The sequence below is a fragment of the Geotrypetes seraphini genome, chromosome 3 (genome assembly GCF_902459505.1).
Source record: "Geotrypetes seraphini chromosome 3, aGeoSer1.1, whole genome shotgun sequence".
Lineage (NCBI taxonomy): Eukaryota > Metazoa > Chordata > Amphibia > Gymnophiona > Dermophiidae > Geotrypetes > Geotrypetes seraphini.
The window spans coordinates 216,218,398-216,238,837 of NC_047086.1; the positions used below are offsets into that span (position 1 = coordinate 216,218,398).

Sequence of the window (20,440 nt, forward strand, 5' to 3'; positions counted from 1 at the left end):
GCTGGGGACACAGTATGATAGTGTAATCTTCAGAAATAGAGAAGTGGGGAATAAGGGAAGTAGGTATAGGGAGAAAGATAAGAAGCTCAGATTTGGCCATGTTCAGTTTTCAGATTGTAACGTAGTAAATGACAGCAGATAAAGACCTGAATGGTCCATCCTGTCTGCTCAATAGTTACATGTATTATAAATTCATGATTAAATAAAATTGTCTTATCTTTTATATTTCTGGGACATAGAATAAAGTCTGCCTGGTACTGTCCATAGGTTCCAACTACTGGAGTTGCCATTGAAGCTTACTCCAAACCATCTCGTTTGCAGGATACAGACTGTAAAAGTCTGCCCAGCACTATCCTCATGTTCCAAATTCCTGGCATTTCTGTCAAAGCCCTCCCCAGCCCATCATAAAACTAATTACCAAATACAGGACACAAACCGTACAAATCTGCCCAGCATCAGTCTTCGTTCTTCAATGTATATCCTTCATTTTCGGAATTAGAGATCCTCTGTGTTCTTCCCATGCTTTTTTGAATTCTGTCTCCATTTTCCTCTTCATCACTCCCTCGGGAGGGCATTCCAGGCATCAGTCACCCTTTCCGTGAAAACTAATTTCTTAACTATACTCCTAAGTCTACCACTCAGCAACCTCAATTTATGCCTTCTAGTTTTACCATTTTCCCTTCTCTGGAAAAGATTTGGTTCTATATCAATACCTTTCAAGTTTTTAAATATCTGTATCATATCTTCCCTGTCCCTCCTCTCCTCTAGAGTGTTCATATTCAGGGCTTCTCATACGTCTTTTGGTACAAATCGCCTACAGTTTCCGTTGCCTTCCTCTGGACTATTTCAAATCTTCTTATATCCATTGCCAGATACAGTCTCCAAAATTGAACACAATACTCTAATTGGGGCCACACCAATGACCTGTACAGGGGCATGAACACTTCCTTTCTTTTGCTGGTTACGCCTCTCTCTACATATATAGCCTATAGCCACCACCTTGTCACACTGTTTCTTCTCCTTCAGATTGTCAGACACTATCACTCAAGGTCCCCCTCTCCATCCGTGCATATCAGCCTCTCACCTACACACACATGGCTTCCTTGGATTTCTACTCTCCAAATGCATCACTCTGTACTTCTTTGCATCTAATTTTAGTTGTCAGCCATTAAACCATTCATCTAACTTGTGCAAATCCTTTTTCATGTCTTCCACTCCTTCTGAGGTGTCCACTCTGTTACAAATCATGGTATCATCCGCAAAGAGGCACACCTTACCTTCTAACCTTTCAGCAATGTTGCTCACAAACATACTACACAAAATTGGTCCTAGCACTGATCCTGATCAGTAATGCGGCAGAGTGAATTCACTGGCGGACAAGGCCAAAGCAGCCTGTTTAGAGTGCTGCCGGCCCGACGCTGCTTAGGGAGGTATGTAGGGCTCGCTCACGGTTGGCGGGGTTCGGATGGGAGGGAGGGAAGGATGGGGGTTCAGATACGCGGCAGGGGGATACTCGCTCAAGGGTTCTGCTGCACGAGGGATGGGAGGGAGGGAAGGATAAAAGCTGGGCAAGGGTCCTGCTGCACGATGGATGGGAGGGAGGGGAGGAAAGATGCTGCACATATAGGAGAGAGAAAGGAAAGAGGAAAAATTGGGGTGAAGGAGAGGAAGGGAGAGATGATCATATACATACCCTGAAAATAAGACCTAGGGCTTCTTTTACTAAGCTGCGCTAGCGGTTTTAGCGTGCTACAATGCCCCGGGCACTAGATACTAATACCTCCATAGAGCGCGGGGGTTAGCACATGCTAATCTGCAGCGCGCACTAAAAACGCTACAGCAGCTTAGTAAAAGGAGCCCCTAGTGTGTTTTTTTGGGCCTAAAATTAATATGACACTGTCTTATTTTCGGGGAAACACAGTATATATCACCCAGTCTTAGACTTTGGTTCTGGACCCTTCACGTATTTTATGTTAAGCAACTTAAAGGAAGTACTTTAAAGATATAAAGATAATGAAATGTTTATTTTTAGTAGATTATAATTTTTATGGTGGAAACTTACCATGGGAAGGCTCTGCTCTCACCCGAATGTTCCAGATTTGCAAACCAAAGAATCTGGTAACTTTAATGATGGTGGAAGCCAGGGACAGCTCTGTTACCTCTGAAACCCCAGAGCACATACACACACGTATGGTGTGTTGAAGACAGGGAACCTGTAGAAGAGTCAGAAAGCACAGTTTTCCAAACCAACTTGAGCATGTTTACGCAGCAGCTATATTGGATTTCTTTGTTTGCTTTCTAGACCCCAGGGAATTCTCTTCTGCTCCTCAAAAACGTAAGTGCAAAGTGCAGGACTTCAATGAGTCTCGTTACCAATGAAACACTTTCTAATTGGGGTCTTCTTTTGTGAGTACTGTATTGGATTGCCATCTCAACGTCAGTGCTTTAAGTTTATCCACCACCACAAGCTTTTCCTCACACTGTTACTGCACCTCTCTCTCTGCTTGGCTAATAGTGTTTGCTCCCTCCACTCACAAAGGGCTCCTTTTACTAAGGTGCACTAGCGCTTTTAGTGCATGCAGGATTTTAGCGCGCTAAACCCGTGCTATGCCTCTAGAACTAACTCCAGCTCAATGCTGGCGTTAAAGTCTAGCGCGCGGGGCAATTTAGCGCACGCTAAGGCTCTAATGCACCTTTGTAAAAGGAGCCCAAAGTGACAGCGTGGTAAGTAAGTGTATGGCTTTTACTGCTCATGCCAGCAGTATAGTGGGGCTTATAACTGGACTGTGCTGCATGGAGCTGCAAATCTCAGATCTGTTTCTGTTCCACATTGCAAGCCCTATCCTTTTGTTTTAGGGCATTCAGAAGATGTTCCATAACTGAGCTGACAACAGAAGAACAAGTGGGGAGTGGGCTAGACAATTTTTATGGTGGAATATAAAGATTGTCTACCCCAAGGTTGATGTGGTCTATCCCACTCCCCACTTGTTCTTCTGTTGTTTGATTTTACGTGGGGTTTCTGTTTGGTTTTTTTTGTTCTGTATTTGCCCCATAACTGAACTGAGCCATCAAGGAAACCAGGCTTCTATCCCACTGCTGCCACTGTCTTTGGCATTGTTATATAGCCAATTGAGCCCAAAGTGATTTACAATAGATTAAAAAAAAAAAAGCAGCTGAATCAATCACTAGTTAAAGGACTTTTGAAATAAAACATTTATGAAAATAATATGAAGCCCTTTTCTTTAAAGAGATAGGAAGAGATTGCCATAATTGCACTGCTTTAGACTCTAATGGATGCGTTAGCGTTATTAGCGCATGTTAAAATGGCTTGCGCACTTTGTCAAAGGACCCCCTAGTGCACTGTTTCTCACCTCTCTCTTGGAGGCATACCTAGGAACATAGAAAGATAACAGCATAAAAAGGTCACATGGCCCATCCGTCTGCTCATAGGCCAGTGGGTTTTCAGCATTACACAATGGATATGTATGAGATATATTTGCATAAAAATCTGTTTAATGCATATTCCTTGATGTAAAACTGAAAACTTGACTGAAGAGGGGTGATAAGCTCTGCCCTAGTGAAACGCTCTGCTTCCCTGAGTTCCTGCATAAGATTATGAAGTCTATAGAACAGGGGTGTGGGAGATTTTATTTGGAGTTTGCTCACACTTTTTTCAGTAGTACGGTACAGTCTCGATTATCTGACCTTCATTAATCTGACCACCCAGCATATCCGACAGGCTCCCCCCTCCCCCCCAGTGATATCATCACATCTCCATTAAGAAGCGCTCGGCTTCTCTTTCTATTTTTCAGCATAGCTCAGAGGAAGTTTTGCACCTGAGACAATTTGTTTTGGACATAGGACACTGCTTTTATTGCAAAACAGCATCATTGTGACAAGCACATGTATGTATAATAATTGTTTTAGCATTCCAATTATGCTGCAGAATGTGCTATAGTGTTATTAATACCTGATAGTGTCCGAAGATCTAAAGGCGAAAAAACAGTGTGATAAGGCAGTGGCTGCTGCCAGAAGGATGCTGGGCTGTATAAAGAGAGGTGTAGCCAGTAGAAAGAAGCTGTTGATACCCTTGTACAGGTCGTTGGTGAGGCCCAACTTGGAGTATTGTGTTCAGTTTTGGAGATCGTATCTGGCGAACGATGTAAGAAGACTTGAAGCAGTCCAGAGGAGGGTGACGAAAATGATTGGAAGTTTGCGCCAAAAGACGTTTGAGGAGAGACTGGAAGTTCTGAATATGTATACCCTAGAGGAAAGGAGGGACAGGGGAGATATGATTCAGACGTTCAAATACCTGAAGGGTATTAACGTAAAACAAAATCTTTTCCAGAGAAAAGACAATGGTAAAACCAGAGGACATAATTTGAGGTTGAGGGGTGGTAAATTCAAGAGCAATGTTAGGAAATTCTATTTTACGGAGAAGATGGTGGATGCCTGGAATGCGCTCCCGAGAGAGGTGGTGGAGAGGAAAATGGTGACATAGTTTAAAGAAACATGGGATGAACACAGAGGATCTAGAATAAGAAAATAATAGTAAATAATGAACTAAGGCCAATACTGGGCAGACTTGCACGGTATGTGTCTGTATATGGCCTTTGGTTGAGGATGGGCTGGGGAAGGCTTCAATGGCTGGGAGGGTGTAGATGAGCTGGAGTGAGATTTGATGGAGACTTCGACAGTTGGAACCCAAGCACAGTACTGGGTAGAGCTTTGGATTCTTGCCCAGAAATAGCTAAGAAGAAAAAAAATTTAATTAAAAAAATTTAAATTGAATCAGGTTGGGCAGACTGGATGGATCATGCGGGTCTTTATCTGCCGTCATCTACTTTGTTTATGTTACTACACTTCCCCCTCCCCATTCACGGTTTCGGCAATCGCGATTTCACATATTTGTGATTTTTTGGGGAGGGGGGAAAAAAGAAAAAAAAAACACAGTTTAGCCTTCCCCCCGGCGTCCCGGCTTTACCTTGTGGTCTAGCGTGCTTTCGGGGCAGGAACGATCTTCCTACACTGCTGCCCCGTGTAGATCGCCAATAGGAAATGACTGTGGGGAGCTCCCGTCGTAGTCTCGAGAGACTATGGGAACTCACGGCAGCTATTTCCTATTGGCAATCTGCCTGGGGCAGGAGCGTAGGAAGATCGCTCCTGCCCCAAAAGCCCACTAGTCCACCAGGTAAGGCCGGGATGCTGGGGGGGAAGGCAGGAGGGAGACGGGGGTGGGTCAGAGCTGAACCAGAAGATATTCGCGGTATTTCACCATTCGCGGTCCGGCTCTGCCCCTATCCCCCGCGAATCCGGAGAAGTGTATGTCACTTTGAAAATCAGGAACGCTATGCTTTTGTTTAGAGGGTTACCATTGTTTTCTATATTATCTAACAATGGGTTGGTCCTGTTTACATTGAATAATTGAGACTGTACTGTAGTTCAAGGTGAGTTACACTAGTTATTTCATTGTTGCTGGAGGGCTTATGATCTAATGTTGCACCTGAGGCAATAGAGGGTTAAGTAACTTGCCCAAGATCACAGGAAGCAGCAGTAGGATTTGAAGTAGGGAGCCCTGGATGTCAAGCCCATGCTGTAACCACTAAGCTATTCCTCCACTGGATGCAAAATAGGTACTTCTGTTATTAGAACTATTGCTCATCCTCCTTGACTGTCTTCAGCTGAGAGTGACATGCTGCAAAGCTGGAATTTCCAGGCATCAGTACCAAACAGCAGAGTTAACAGAGTAATTAGCACAAATCCTTCCTTCCTTCCCCATTCTCCATCCTGCCCGGCTGATGTGCACCTGGGATTGGTAATGTCATCTAGACCAGTGGTTCTTAAACCTGTTCTGAGGAACCCCCAGTCAGTTGGGCTTTCAAGATATCCCTAATGAATATGCATGAGGCAGATTTGCATACAATAGAGGTGACAGACATGCAAATCTGCCTTATGCATATTCATTACCAAAATATCAATAATTTAGGACTTATCAAACCAATTCAATAGTTTTGCTAATCAATATTAGATTAGATAACACATCCTATATTACAATAAATAAGCTATAAATAATTATATCATATTTAATCATTCTATTCTTTTTAATAATTTATCAATTTTTCACATATAAATACAACATATACTAACTCACAGACCCCCACCTCCCTACATTTCAATCTAATATCTAAAAAAGCTTAATAACTGTTCTTATTTCAGCAACGAAATACTGGAAATGTCCATATCGTGTCACAACTTGTTCAAATTTCTCTGTATTCAGTTCAGTACTTGCTATGTGAAAACCTCCACAAACTGTCCAAATTGCAGATGAAGATGTAATTCCCCACAATCTGAGCTGGTTGTGTCCAATCAAATCACTTGCTCAATAGTATCACTTGCTCAACACGAGACCGTGTTTTGCCCTGTAGGGCGTCTTCAGGAGCTAATAGAGCTAAGGTTCCGTCTGAGTATTCATAATATTTATGCTGTACAAGGCAACTCGGTGGGAGAAAATATCTAAACCAAGTTCACACTGACCATCTCACAGAACAGTTGTTCTACAGCATAGATATTATGAATACTCAGATGGCACCTCAGCTCTATTAGCTCCTGAAGATGCCCTGCGCGGCGAAACACGGTCTTATGTTGAGCAAGTGATACTATTAAGCAAGTGATTTGATTGGACACAACCAGCTCAGATTGTGGGGAATTACATCTTCATCTGCAATTTGGACAGTTTGTGGAGGTTTTCACATAACAAGTATTGAACTGAATACAGAGAAATTTGAACAAGTTGTGACACGATATGGACATTTCCAGTATTTCGTTGCTGAAAGAACAGTTATTAAGCTTTTTTTAGAAATTAGATTGAAATGTAGGGAGGTGGGGTCTGTGAGTTAGCGTATGTTGTATTTATATATGAAAAATTGATAAATTATTAAAAAGAATAGAATGATTAAATATGATATAATTATTTATAGCTTATTTATTGTAAGGATAGTTTTCTATTTAAATATAGGATATGTATATTCATTAGGAATAGCTTGAAAACCTGAGTGACTGGGGACAGGTTTAAGAACCACTGATCTAGACCACAGACTACCTGACATGTTTTCTCATTCCATTATGAAGATGGACAGAAAAATCCATTGCTTATTTCTAGGATAAGCAGAATAAAATCTGCTCATTCGGAGTTGGCCATCTGGGTCTCTGTGTACTACTACTGTTTTTGATTAATTGTAAAATACTCTAAAAGTTCTCCCATTGGGCGGTATATTGAGTTATATTAAACTTGTAATCTGTTTTACTCCTATAGGATCTTGCTAGGCACTTGTGACCTGGATTGGCCACTGTTGGAAACAGGATACTGGGCTCAATGGACCTTCGGTCTGTCCCAGTATGACAATGCTTATGTTCTTATGTAATGGTGTCTATATGCATGGGATGAATTGTGTTCCCCATCCCCTCAGCCCCAAGAAGCTGCTGTGATCTTTATTACTATGAAACCCACAGTTAGAGTATCTAGAACATGCAGCTATGAGTAGAGAATGACACAGTGACAAAATGAATCACCGTTCCCGTCCCTGCGGATAACTGCGGGAAACAATTCCGCGTCATTATTTAATGTGTATCTCAACCTCAGTTCTTTTACATCGGCATTCTTCAATGCAAGGCTTGAGGGTCGGTGGTTGTGCCCATTCATAATCTAATCTAATCTAATCTAATCCTTAGGTTTGTATACCGCATCATCTCCACGTTCGTAGAGCTCGATGCGGTTTACAGTAGGAGAAATAGGAAGGAACTACAACAGAGAGTTAGAGGTAGAAGTGTGAAGAAAATTTAGAGGACTTGGGATGCCAAGATATAAGAGTTTCCTTGATTCCTAAATTGGAGGGAGACTTACATTTTTTGAGAAAAGCCAGGTTTTCAGATGTTTGCGGAAAACTTGAAGAGAGCTCAAGTTCCGAAGAGGGGAGGTAAGGTTGTTCCAGAGCACAGTGATTTTGAAGTGGAGGGAGGTCCCTAGCTTTCCTGTGTGGGAAATGCCTTTTAGCGAGGGGAAGGATAGTTTTAATTTGTGGGAGGATCTGGTGGTATTAGGGTTTGAGGAATTCCAAGAAAGAGGGATAAAGGGAGGGAGGATACCATATAGGAATAATCTGATTCTTCCCTCTGTTCTTAAAGAATGACATGGAGATGGTTTCCCACAGTTGTTCCCGGGGATGGGAACGGTGACGAATTTTGTCACCGTGTCATTCGCTAGCTATGAGTTACCAGTACATGCTTATTTACTGAGCCTAAGTATCCCTAATGCATCCATGACATTTTTCTGCAGGAGACATGCATGATTTCTTCGTGGGGCTGATGGGAAGAAGGAACACAGACTCTGGTAGGTGTAGTGATCACTCCTACTCTCTGATCATTTCCTTTTCTCTAGACCATCTAAAGGGCAGCAGCAGGCTGTCTGATATAGTCTCCAGTAATGTATCAGAGAAATATTGCAGAGGGACAGTTCTATAACTGGGGGCTAAAGTGAGCTGAGCGTTAATTCTATAGCAGCATCTGGGCACCAATAATCCATTACAGAATATTAGCATACATCGGCTTCTATATGCTCGTACATGCCATGGCAATAGCAAACAGAGATGCCTCGCCTAGGCCCTACCCATGCCTCCACCCATGTGTAACACCCCTTTGCATGTACATGTTAAAGTGAAATGTGTGCCAATAAAGCTTGTGTTGGTATTCAATAAATGCACAAGTCAACGCCCAAAATTAGTTAATGATAATACAACATTCTCTCTTGTTCTGTATTAGTATTGTTTTATTCTTTTATGTTATGTTACAAAACTTTCAATAAAACGTACTGAACTTAAAAAAAAAAAAGTGAAATGTGTGCCAAAATGATAGAATCCTGAGCCCTCAGCTAGCACACATGCAAATGTACATTCCCCCACGTTAAGTGCTAGTGATCTATCTTTTTAGCAGATGGGACTTACCTTTAGGTGCTAAAGTTATAGAATAGGGGAGTGGATGACTGTGGATAAAGCATAAAGATATTTGGCCCATTCATTCTGCTCAGTTATTCCTGTCCGCACTACTAAGGCTATTTTTCAGCTGCTAGCCATAAATGCATGGACACTGGTAAGATGCCCTTGGCATCTATGGCAGCTCAGCTACTTAGGGCCTGATTCTATAAAAGACACCTAAAGTTAGGTGCCTAGATTGATGCACTTAGTCAATCTAGGCACCTAACTTATTTAATTAGTTTTAATCGACTCCATTAATTGAAAATTACAATTAAATTGTGATTAATTAGATGGTAGGTGCCTACCACTTTGAGGTAGGTATCTACTCCAAAGCATCTACCAGAAAGTTGCCAAGGTTTGGGGTGAATTATAGGCAGATCTTCAGCATGTTTTGTCTTAGGTGCACTCATTCAGGCCAAGAAAATCTTGGCATAGAGTATACCTAGTGGCGTAGCAAGAGGGGTGGGAGAGGCGGCCCACCCCAGGCAGCATCCTCACAGGAGGCACCTGGTGCAGGGTCCTCTGCACTCCCTCTACGTATCTCTTTAAATGTTCGCCAGCATGAACAGCATCTTCCACTTACTGCTCATGCCGGCCTCGACTCTCCTCTGATGTCACTTCCTGGCTACAGGACCAAGACATGACATTAGAGGGGAGACGAGGCGGGCGTGAGCAGCAGGTAGAAGGTGCTGCTTGCGCTGACAAATATTTCAAGAGGTATATGGGGGGCGCTCAAGATGTAGGGAAGAGTGGGGGGTGCATAGCACAGCGATGCCAGGTGCCACCACCCTGAGCGCCAACCTCCCTCACTTTGCCACTGAGTGGGCCTAAGGTTTCAATGCCTATCAGTGCCTAAGACTACTTTAGGTGTCTTTAGGTGTGATTCTATAAATGGTGCTTAGCTTATGATTGACATTTGTGCTCCTCGGTGCATACATGTTGGGTGCTGTTTATAGAATCAGGACCTTAGTGAATTTTTCTGTCAGTCCCTATAATGAGGTCATTTTAGAGGTCAGTGCCATGCCATCAAGGCCTGTGGAAATTAATGTGTCTTCCTCTAGGAAAGGGTCTGTCTTCGGGGTCAGAGGTACATTACGAGTTTGTGTGCAGTGCCTTACTAAAACCTAATAGGAAGGGGGAAACAGATGGAATGTATGATGGCTCCCTGATGAGAGCCAAAATTAGAAAGAGGGAGGACATGGGTTATGTGGGGTAACTTCCTAATGGGAGGCAGAAGGTAAGAAGCTGGTCGGGTCAAGCTGTCCAGGCACAAGCTTTTATATTTGTAGCTCCAGGCTCAGGGAATATGTAACTGAATGAGTTCTGTTCTCTGTGATTTGATCAGTTCTTGGAAGAGACTGAAGGTGACCTTGTTTGATTGGCATTTACCCTTCATTCTATAACTTGACACCTATATTTAAGTGGTTTGTGTATTTATAGAATACTGGCACTTATGTACATAAGCATTATTTTATTTTATTATTATTTATTTACTGCTTATATATAGCCTAAGGCAGAGGTGTCAAAGTCCCTCCTCGAGGGCCACAATCCAGTCAGGTTTTCAGGATTTCCCAATGAATATGCATGAGATCTATTTGCATGCACTGCTTTCATTGTATGCTAATAGATCTCATGCATATTCATCGGGGAAATCCTGAAAACCCGACTGGATTGCGGTCCTCGAGGAGGGACTTTGACACCCCTGCCCTAAGGGGATCCTAAGCAGTTTACATTGAATGGTGGTCAGGTACTCTATGTGTTTCTCGATCTGTCCCAGTGGTCTCACAATCTAACTATGGTACCTGGAGCAATGGATGGTTAAATGATGTGCCCAGGGTCACATGGAGCAGGCTCAGATTGAATCTACAACCTCAGGGTGCTGAAGCATCAGCTCTAACCACTAAACCACTCCTCCATACACTAGGCCACTCTTCTACTCATTCTCTACAGATCGCCCAAAGTTAGGTGTTGGATGATATGTGCTATGATATTTTTCTGTAAATGATGCTCTGCATGGATCAGCCTTGATAACATACTAGCTTAACATGTACTTCAAGCCCAACTTTGGGCGTGAGCATTTATGCCTGCCAAAGGCTGGTGAATATGCTGGTGTCCAGCTCATGAAGGTTAGGCATGCACATGTAGGCATTCTATAACCCTGTGCCTAAACTGTTAGAACGCCTCTGACCTGCCATCTGACCTGCCCTTCCCTGTGCAGCAGCAGCAGCATTCACAACTAGCTGCTCTTGCTTGCTTCGGGCCTTCCTCACTGCCGGGTCCCACCTATTTCTGTGTCCACGGAGGAAGGCCCGAAGCAAGAGCAACGAGTTTAGGTCTCGCTCTCTTCTGTGCCTCCCTCTGGCGAGTGTTTAGCTTTTGGCCGTCCCCCTTGCTGCAGTCGTTTTTCCGTTCAAAGTTGCGGGTGGCGGCAGCTCTTCGTGCAATCTGCGCCTACGTCAGAAACCTTCTTTCGGATGTTGTGACGTCAGAGGGAACGCTTCTGATGAACCGCCGCCCGCGGCTTTGATCGTAAAAACAACTGCAGCAAGGGAGCCAGCCAGAAACTAAACACTCGATCATTGAGTACAGACCGCGGGCCGCAAAATAGTACCTGGCAGGCTGCAAGTTTCAAACCACTGGCTTAGAGGAACAGTGATGACCTACATAGAATTCCCCAGTTAGTGAATAAATGCAAAGGTATATTCATAGGGGAGAAGCCGAGGTGGTATGTGCACAACTTACAGAATCCTGTAAGTTACATGACAAAATGCAGCATTTAGATGAACAAATTTATGTCTGCTATTGATATTACATGCTGTTTATCTTGTCTCTGGCCTATATTGTGTATGTACTCCTGTAACCTGTTCTGGGCTCTTTTGGGAGGACGAGTTAAAAAAATGAATGAATAAATAAATATGGTGTTTCAAGTTTCAAGTTCAAGTTTATTAATATGTTTGATGAATCGCTTATTAAAATTACTAAGCGATGAACAAAATTAAAATAGAGTATAATACAAAGAAACTAACATTTTAACAATATACTTTCATAAAATACAAACATGAGTCGAGAGGGAAAAAGCAAAAGTTACAATTGTCAATTTTTGGTAGAAAAATGGAAAAAACAAGAGGGTGAGGGGTGGTTAAACTATAGCACAATTTGAAACCTCACTTAAGAAATTTAAATATTAAAAGCATCTTTAAACAGATAAGATTTTAAAGATTTTTTGAACATTGTGACATCTTTTTCATTTCTAATATATTGTGGCAGAGCGTTCCACCATTGTCAATGGGTGTGCCTAAATGTAGGTGCCTAGATGCCAACGTATGCTAGTATTTTAGACTGTAATCTTGGCGCCCAGATGCCATTATAGAATTAACACTCAGAATGCTGCATCTAGATACCTAACTTGTGACACCCTGTTATAGAATTGCCCCCTTATTGTATAAAATGTTTATACTGTCTTTTACTGTGCTTCAGTCTCATCGTTTTAAGTTTTGTTCTATATGGTTTTCATGTATCCGTCTAGAACTGTAGTGAATGGGTAGACTATTTTTTATTACAATAAAGACAGAAAGAAGGAAGGAAAGTAGAGAGGCTGGAGCAATGGCTTCCCAATGAAAGCCAGAATGGAAACAGGAACAAGCCAGGTGGTTTATAATGGTGCTTGGATGAGTTACCAAATGGAAAAAACAGGGACAAGCAATTTCACCTTTCATCTTTATTTTATATACCACACATTGGGCCAAATCTAAGCAGACTACAATAGCAACATCGTGTGCATGGACACAAGTCCTGCTCAGCCCTTAGGTGGGTTTTTTAAAATTTCTTTTTGTCAGACAGCCCTACAGACATCAGCCAAGAGTCCTTCCCCAGCCTTGAAGACCCCAAATACTCAACAAAATGCAGAGTCAGGTAAGACACCACCATTTAAGCCTTCTCATTGATGGAGAGCGCTGTACAGAAAGCAGTCACTTTGTGAGAGCTGAAGGAATTTTGTGAGGTCAGGGAACATATTTTGAACATGAGGGTAATACTCAGTACAGGCGATCACTGTTTTAATTTAAATGTTGCAAACAATACAAAGGTAAATACAACCCCACTTGAGAACTAAAGGAAACAAAAAAAGCGGGGAAGGTACACTAGTCAAACCGCTACAAGGACAGTCAGTTTATTGAAGTATCAACAAATTTAAAATTAGAAATGCACATATATAACATATAACTGATTGTCCTTGCAGCAGTTTTAGTGTCCCCCACTTTTTTTGTTTCCCTTACTTTAAGTGCTCCTTTTACGAAGGTGCGTTAGGGCCTTAACGCGCAGAATACCGTGTGCTAAAATGCCGCGCGCGCTAGCCGCTACCGCCTCCTCTTGAGCAGGCGGTAGTTTTTTGGCTAGCGCGCGCTAATCCAGTGCATGCGCTAAAAACGCTAGGGATCCTTCGTAAAAGGAACCCCAAATGCTGGCCATGTATATTCAGCACTGCTATACGAGTAACACAGTGACCACCACCGCTGTTATTCATTAGGTCTAAACTAAGGGCTCCTTTTACAAAGGTGCGCTGGCGTTTCTAGCGCACGCACTGGATTAGCGTGCGCTATAGCACGTGCTAGCCAAAAAGTTACCGCCTGCTTAAAAGGAGCCCTAAATATGTGAAGGGCAACAGTGCATCCAGTTTATAGAATGGTAGTGGTTATGGGTATGACTGATGCTGATAATTGCAGTTCCGTGCATGTGCTATTCTATAAGCAGCGCACTTAGATCACTTAGCAAGCAGCTGTCAGGGAGTGTAAATGTAGAGGGGCATAGGCATGTTGCCAAGGGATGAGCACAATTTACAGAGTATTGCTGGTTGTGCATGTTGCATGCTGTACTTAGGCATGCCCATTTCCACCAGCCCAGGAGCACTGGGAACCACTGGGAACAATAGGACAGTGCTCAAAACTGTAGGGGGCCCACTCCCCCCTAGTTTCCATTTAGTTTAATTATTTTTGACAGGTGGCTAGAGGACCATGATGCTTAGTGCCTAGGGGCCCAGATTACTGTCAGTCCACCCCTGCCTCAGCCATTGATCTCTCATAAGTGGGCACCCCTACCTTTTTGCACACTGATATGGTTTTACACTAGAATTGTATAATGGTTTAGGCCAGTGATTTTCTTTAATTTTTAAGTCACAGCCCACTTTGGATCCAAATGAGCTGAAGGAGAGCCGCCAAATATCTTCCTATATGGGGCCATGACACTGTGACCAATGTGTGTCAATGACACCCATCCCTTCCAATCCACCTTCAGACTTTTTACTGATGATATCCTCAATAATGTTTGCAATTCCAAGTGAATTCTCTTTTGTCTATTGAGAAACACCTTGTTCTTTAAATGTGCAACTTCTCCTACCATTCTCTTCCCCCTTTCTGTCCTGAGCTTAAGTAAAGAGGCAGAGAACAGCAAGGACCTTCCCTCCTCCCACCAGAAAGATGGGGGGCCACCTCAGAGGTCTCCACAGGCCACCATTGCTCCCCAGGCTTTTAAACAGCACCTGGAGTACTGTGTCCAGTATTGGTCACCGTACCTTAAGAAGGATATGGCAATACTTGAGAGGGTCCAGAGGAGAGCGACACAAATGATTAAGGGCATGGAAAACCTTTCATACACTGAAAGGTTGGAGAAACTGGGGCTCTTCTCCCTGGAAAAGCGGAGACTTAGAGGAGACATGATAGAGACTTACAAGATCATGAAGGGCATAGAGAGAGTAGAGAGGGACAGATTCTTCAAACTTTCAAAACATAAAAGAACAAGAGGGCATTTGGAAAAGTTGAAAGGGGACAGATTCAAAACGAATGCTAGGAAGTTTTTCTTTACCTAGTGTGTGGTGAACACCTGGAATGTGCTTCCAGAGGGCGTAATAGCGCAGAGTACGGTTCTGGGGTTCAAGAAAGGATTGGACAATTTTCTGCTGGAAAAAGGGATAGAGAGATATAGATAGAGGATTACTGCACAGGTCCTGGAGCTATTTGGCCGCCACGTGAGCGGACTGCTGGGCACGATGGACCTCAGGTCTGACCCAGTGGAGGCATTGCTTATATTCTTATGTTTTTTGCCAATTACCTGTTTAAACAATATCTCACAGGTGTCCAGTAATTAAATGCACAAATCGTAATTACTTGTTTCAATTAATGTTTATTTAAAAAGCCATCTCATGACAAAATATTCTTATTATGGGCTCTTACATATGAATATATTTGCACAATGGGAAATTCTCTCATCAAGAGACTAACAGCATCTTCCTGAAGAAAGAATCTCCAATATGCCATAGTAATTCTATATTTATACTAGCTATGACATCATAAATTTTACTTCTATATCATTGGCTAACATATTTCATTCCCATATAAGGTATATGCATAAATACATATGTAGTAATAATGGGTGGGGTTTTCCCCACACAAAGGAATTTCTAAGTTTACATTCTAATATTGATTTTAAATCAATAATAAAAAGAAAGAGAAGAAACAATTCTAATACAAGAATATACTTACAAGAAAATATTCCTGTACACAGCCTGAAAATGGTCTCTCTTTTGTGTTCCTCAAAAATCCAAACTGCTTCTCTATCAGTTTGCAGCTAATCTGACATCCTACAGCCCTTTGTGTCACACGTGAGAAGGGGAGGGGCTGAACAACTTTTTTTAAAAGTCTGACTTTTTTGTATGTCACCTAACACAATTTGAAGTAGATATGTTTTAGTCTAAAGAAAAAAGAAAATTCTTAAATATTTAAGTACTAACTTACCGTATATTTCAATCGTTTACTAATATCTGGTACATACATATTAAATATATACACTTATGTATCCAATTATTATCTAGGTAACTTTATTCTTCAAAAGGGGCCCCTCTTTGGAATGTAGAAAAGTCCATTTTTATAGCAACTCAAGTCTGCCAGCCAGTCCTCTGAGTATATCCACTGGCTACAAACTTGGCAAAGGCCTCTTTTAAGAACCCTAAAAAATGCAGGAAATCTGGTCTGGGTTTTTTTTTTTTTTTTACAAGTTTGTCAGCTTTAATGCCCCAAAATGGATTCCTAAGTTTCACCTGTTTCCCCTCAATGACTACAGCAAAAACACGTTCCTTCTTTACCAATATTTTATTCCCATATTTGTTTATCTGGTTCGGTATCTTTTTATATCTTAATATCACTTACAAACCTTTCTTACCTGTTCTTGGATTGAGTCCTTATACTATCATATTCTCCCTAACTAGTAAAATCCTTTGAATAGTAAGAAAGTTAATAATTGTTTATTATTTCATGTTTGCATATCACCTTGTCCATCTTAGTAGGCCTGCCACACCCTGGTTTATTTAAGCCAGAGGGCCACTTTCTTACCTTGTATTGAAGAACACTGGTTTAGGCGTACCCTTAAGTCATTATAGAACTGGCACTAAGGGCACTTCTTTATGGCACCTAAAAGGAGGCACCAATTTATAGAACTGCTCCCATAGCTTATCTATATAGTGGCTGAATGTTGCCACTCTATGGATAATTTTGCACCTCTGCCCTCCCTCCCACTTCACTATATGGATAGCATTAGGCTAGTGAGAAGGCTTTTTGGTTCTGCACTATCCAGAGAGCGTTTCAATAGCTAGGGATAGTGGAGTTCTACAGTTGCCTGCCACCAGTATAACTCTGTTTGAGACAGTACCAAGAAACTGGCCCATACCTTTTGTAATGGTACACACTGAAAGGCGCTGTAAATAATGAAAATCAAGTTCTTCTCCAATGTCATCCAAATGTTTTCACAAGTTTTCTGGAGATGGCCCAGGTAGGGCTGGTGTAAGAGCCACCCTAGGCAAATCTTTATCCTTTTGCCTCCTCAATTACCAGTAATTTTCAGGCCCCTAGCTCATTGATTCCCTTTCCAAAATTTTGATCATTAAACTCTGCAGTCATCATCATCCTACGATTCTATAAAAACACAGTTAGGTATCATACTTCTAAGTTTTATTAAAATTTGATGAAACGCTAATCATACATTCTAAGCGTTTTACAGTTAAAAAATTAAAAAGTTAAAATGGGGAACAATTAACAAACTTATTAATGACACGACAATACCTACATGGGAACAACGGGATGGTAGGAAGAAATACAATTTTAAAAGAAAAGAGAACAATTAAGGGTAAAAACAATAGGGAAAAGAGAGGGATCATATCAGTATTAAATAAAAATAAGCAGTATTTGGCAAGGAAGGACCCTGGAATCTTTTAACAATCATAAGCGTCTTTAAATAGGGTTACCATATTTAAAGCAAAAAAATCCCAGACACATGATGGCCCTGCCTAGTTCGGTCCCCAGCCCCAACCAGTTCCACCCCAAACCCTGCCCCAAACTCCACCCTGTTTTACCCCAGCCCCACACAGCCTCATCTCTTCTTCCATGCCAGGTCTGGAGGGCCTCCGAACATACGCGTATGCATGCGACATTATCTGCGCATGCTCGGAGGCCTTTCAGACGCGGTGAGGCTTTCCAACACCTGGACAAACTGCGGGTTTTAGGAAGTCCATTCAGGCACCCGGACATGTCCTCTACAAAGAGGACATGTCCAGGTTTTTCTGGACATCTGGTAACCCTAATATTTGCTTTGCAGCTTAAAATAGGCACTAGTGGTTTCTTTGATTACTGTGGCTGTCAAAGTTTATTGTTTTACTTTGATTGCAGCTGGTTTTGCTGCTTCCCTAGAAGCTGCTGCCCTGGGTGACTGCCTAATGGTTAGGCTAGCCTTGTATTTTGGAAGGGTACTGGAGAAGTGTGTAGTTTGCCTGCTTATTTTGAGGGAGGCAAAGGGTAAAGAAGTTGGGGGGGGGACATAAGCATTTGGAGTCCACATTTGGAGTGCACCACCCCAGTGCTCAGCTTTAACTATGCCTCTCATTGGAGATCTTCAGATTTGGATGGAGACTGAAACATATGATCACCAGTGGCTGAAAATGCTGCAGGAAGTTCATTATTAATCTCATCATTAAGGAGAAAGAACACATTGGATTAAAAAAGCTTCTAATTGATTTCAATCAACTTTACAGGAATGTTCACTCATCTTTTCCCCCCTGCTCCTTCTCTCTTTTTTTTCAGATTTCAGCGCTGAGTTTAAGACTGGCCTACAGGAGCTCTTGAAAGAGATCCCCCAGCTGGTTTTTCAGAGACCATGGGGCAATACATCTTGTTTTATACATCAAGCAAGCCTCCTCAGCTAACATTTCACATTACAGTGTCTGCTTCCATGCACCCTGCTTCCCCTCTTATCTTGTAATCCTGTTACTGCATTGGAGGATGAGAGATGGCACCTCCTCCCTGACACCCTTTCATCCCCCCCCCCCCCCAATGCTTCTTTGGTCTGATAAGTCTGCATATGTTCCCATCTGTGCTGTAAGTTACCAACAAAAATAACACTGAATAAAAAGATAATTTTTTATGTATGAGACAGTGTCTGTACTTTATTTCTTTGTACTGTACAATACAGGTAGGGGCTGCTTTCTATGCACTGGATGCTGTTCCTGGTAATTAAGGACCCTTCTCACAGAATTTTCCTTCTGAATACATTTTTAAACAATAATTCCTTTTATTGAGATTTACCTGAAAATAACTCCCCCTTCCCATAGCTATATATGAGCAAAGAACCCGTACTCTTCAAAAAGATCCTGAATGTTGGGTAGCCAGCATACTTTAAATGAATGGGTTTAGAGGACATACTTATAATATATATCATTATCACTTTAGTCTAACTTGCTTGGAATTATTGAACTGGTTTCCAGAACATACTTTGCACATCCCAAGACCGTGACTTCTTAGCCATAGCTAATTCAAATTTCACTATCTGGCAAACCGAATTCTATCTAACATTAGTCAATCAAATTGTCTTGTTTCCAGTTTCCTGTAATTACTGTCAATACAACAGTAATAAGCTCTCAATCTTTAATATCTAATTTTACTGGAAGATCTTTAAAAATAAATTCTATCAATAATAAGCATGTTAATTCCAACAGTAATGCAATTATCCTGTTCCAAAACACTTGCCACTGTCTTTCAGAAAGCTGGAAGGCAAGTTAATTGTTGCTGTCCATTTTGTAGAGTCCAACTTAAGAACATACGAATATTTATTTACAGTGGTACCTCGGTTTACGAGTGCACCGGTTTGCGAGTGTTTTGCAAGACGAGCAAAACATTCGCAAATTTGGTGCCTCGTAAACCGAGCTTGCCTCGCTGTACGAGCGCCCCCCCCCCCAAGAACCGGAACCCTCCCCCGCTGCCATTGGGCACCCCCCCCCCCGCCGCCATCGGGCACCCTCCCTGAGATCCCCCAACCCACCCGAACCCTCTTCTTACTTCCCTCCGCATCGGCATCGTCGGCATCAGCATGTCCTGTGCCCGAAAATCTGCTTCCTGTGCCGGGCCTTGAGCATGTGCGCATGCTCAAGGCCTGAGAGTTCACGTTCAAGATCTAGGTGTCATCGTAGACAATATGCTGAAACCTTCCACTCAATGTGTGGCAGCGGCCAAATAAGCAAACGATGCTAGGAATTATTAGAAAAGGGATGGTAAACAAGACTAAGAATGTTATAAAGCCTCTATCACTCCATGGTGTAACCTCATCTTGAGTATTGCATTTAATTGTACCCTGATAAATACTGCACAATCTTGTATGTCCAAGCATCTAAACCTATTGTACATCTTATTTGCCTAATTACTTCTACTGTGTATGTTTACTTGTAGACCGTTCTGAGCTACTGGGAGAACGGGATATAAATCTAAATAAATAAATAAATAAAATAAATAAATAAAATAAATAATTCTGATCATCTTATCTCAAAAAAAATATATCAGAACTAGAAAAGGTTTAAAGTAGAGCAACAAAGATGATAAAGGAGATGGAACTCCTCTTGTATGAGGGGACGTGATTTAAGTCTACAAAACCCTGAATGGTATAGAACGGGTACAAGTGGATTGATTTTTTTTCTCCATCAAAAAAGACTAGCGGACACTCAATGTAGTTACAGAGAGATGCTTTTAAAACCAATAGGAGGAAATATTTTTTCCTCAAACAGAATAGTTAAGCTCTGGATCGCATTACCAGTGGATGTGGTAAGAGCGGTTAATGTAGCTGGTTTGAAAAAAAGGTTTGGACAAGTTCCTGGAGGAAAAGTCCATAATCTGCTATTGAGACAGACATGGGGCAAGTCACTGCTTGCCCTGGATCGGTAGCATGGAATGTTCTACTATTTGGGGGTTTTGCCACATACATGTGACCTGGATTGGCCAACGTGAAGACAATACTGGGCTAGATAGAGCATTGGTCTGATCAAGTAAGGGAAGTGTGTGGTGCAGTGTGTGGTTATAGCTACAGCTTCAGCACCCTTAGGTTGTGGGTTC

At 42.0% G+C, this 20,440-nt stretch overlaps 1 protein-coding gene across 1 annotated transcript in view; it reads left to right on the forward strand.

The window, feature by feature from the left end:
- TAC3 (tachykinin precursor 3) overlaps positions 1-18,489 on the forward strand; it is a 36,373-nt gene extending 17,884 nt beyond the window's left edge. Inside the window, exons 3-6 of the mRNA XM_033938957.1 lie at positions 2,303-2,335; positions 8,333-8,386; positions 12,867-12,938; positions 18,146-18,489. Coding sequence (XP_033794848.1) covers positions 2,303-2,335; positions 8,333-8,386; positions 12,867-12,938; positions 18,146-18,267 — 281 coding nt within the window. The 3' untranslated portion in view covers positions 18,268-18,489. The remainder of the gene's footprint in view (positions 1-2,302; positions 2,336-8,332; positions 8,387-12,866; positions 12,939-18,145) is intronic.
- The last annotated feature ends 1,951 nt before the right edge of the window (positions 18,490-20,440 follow it).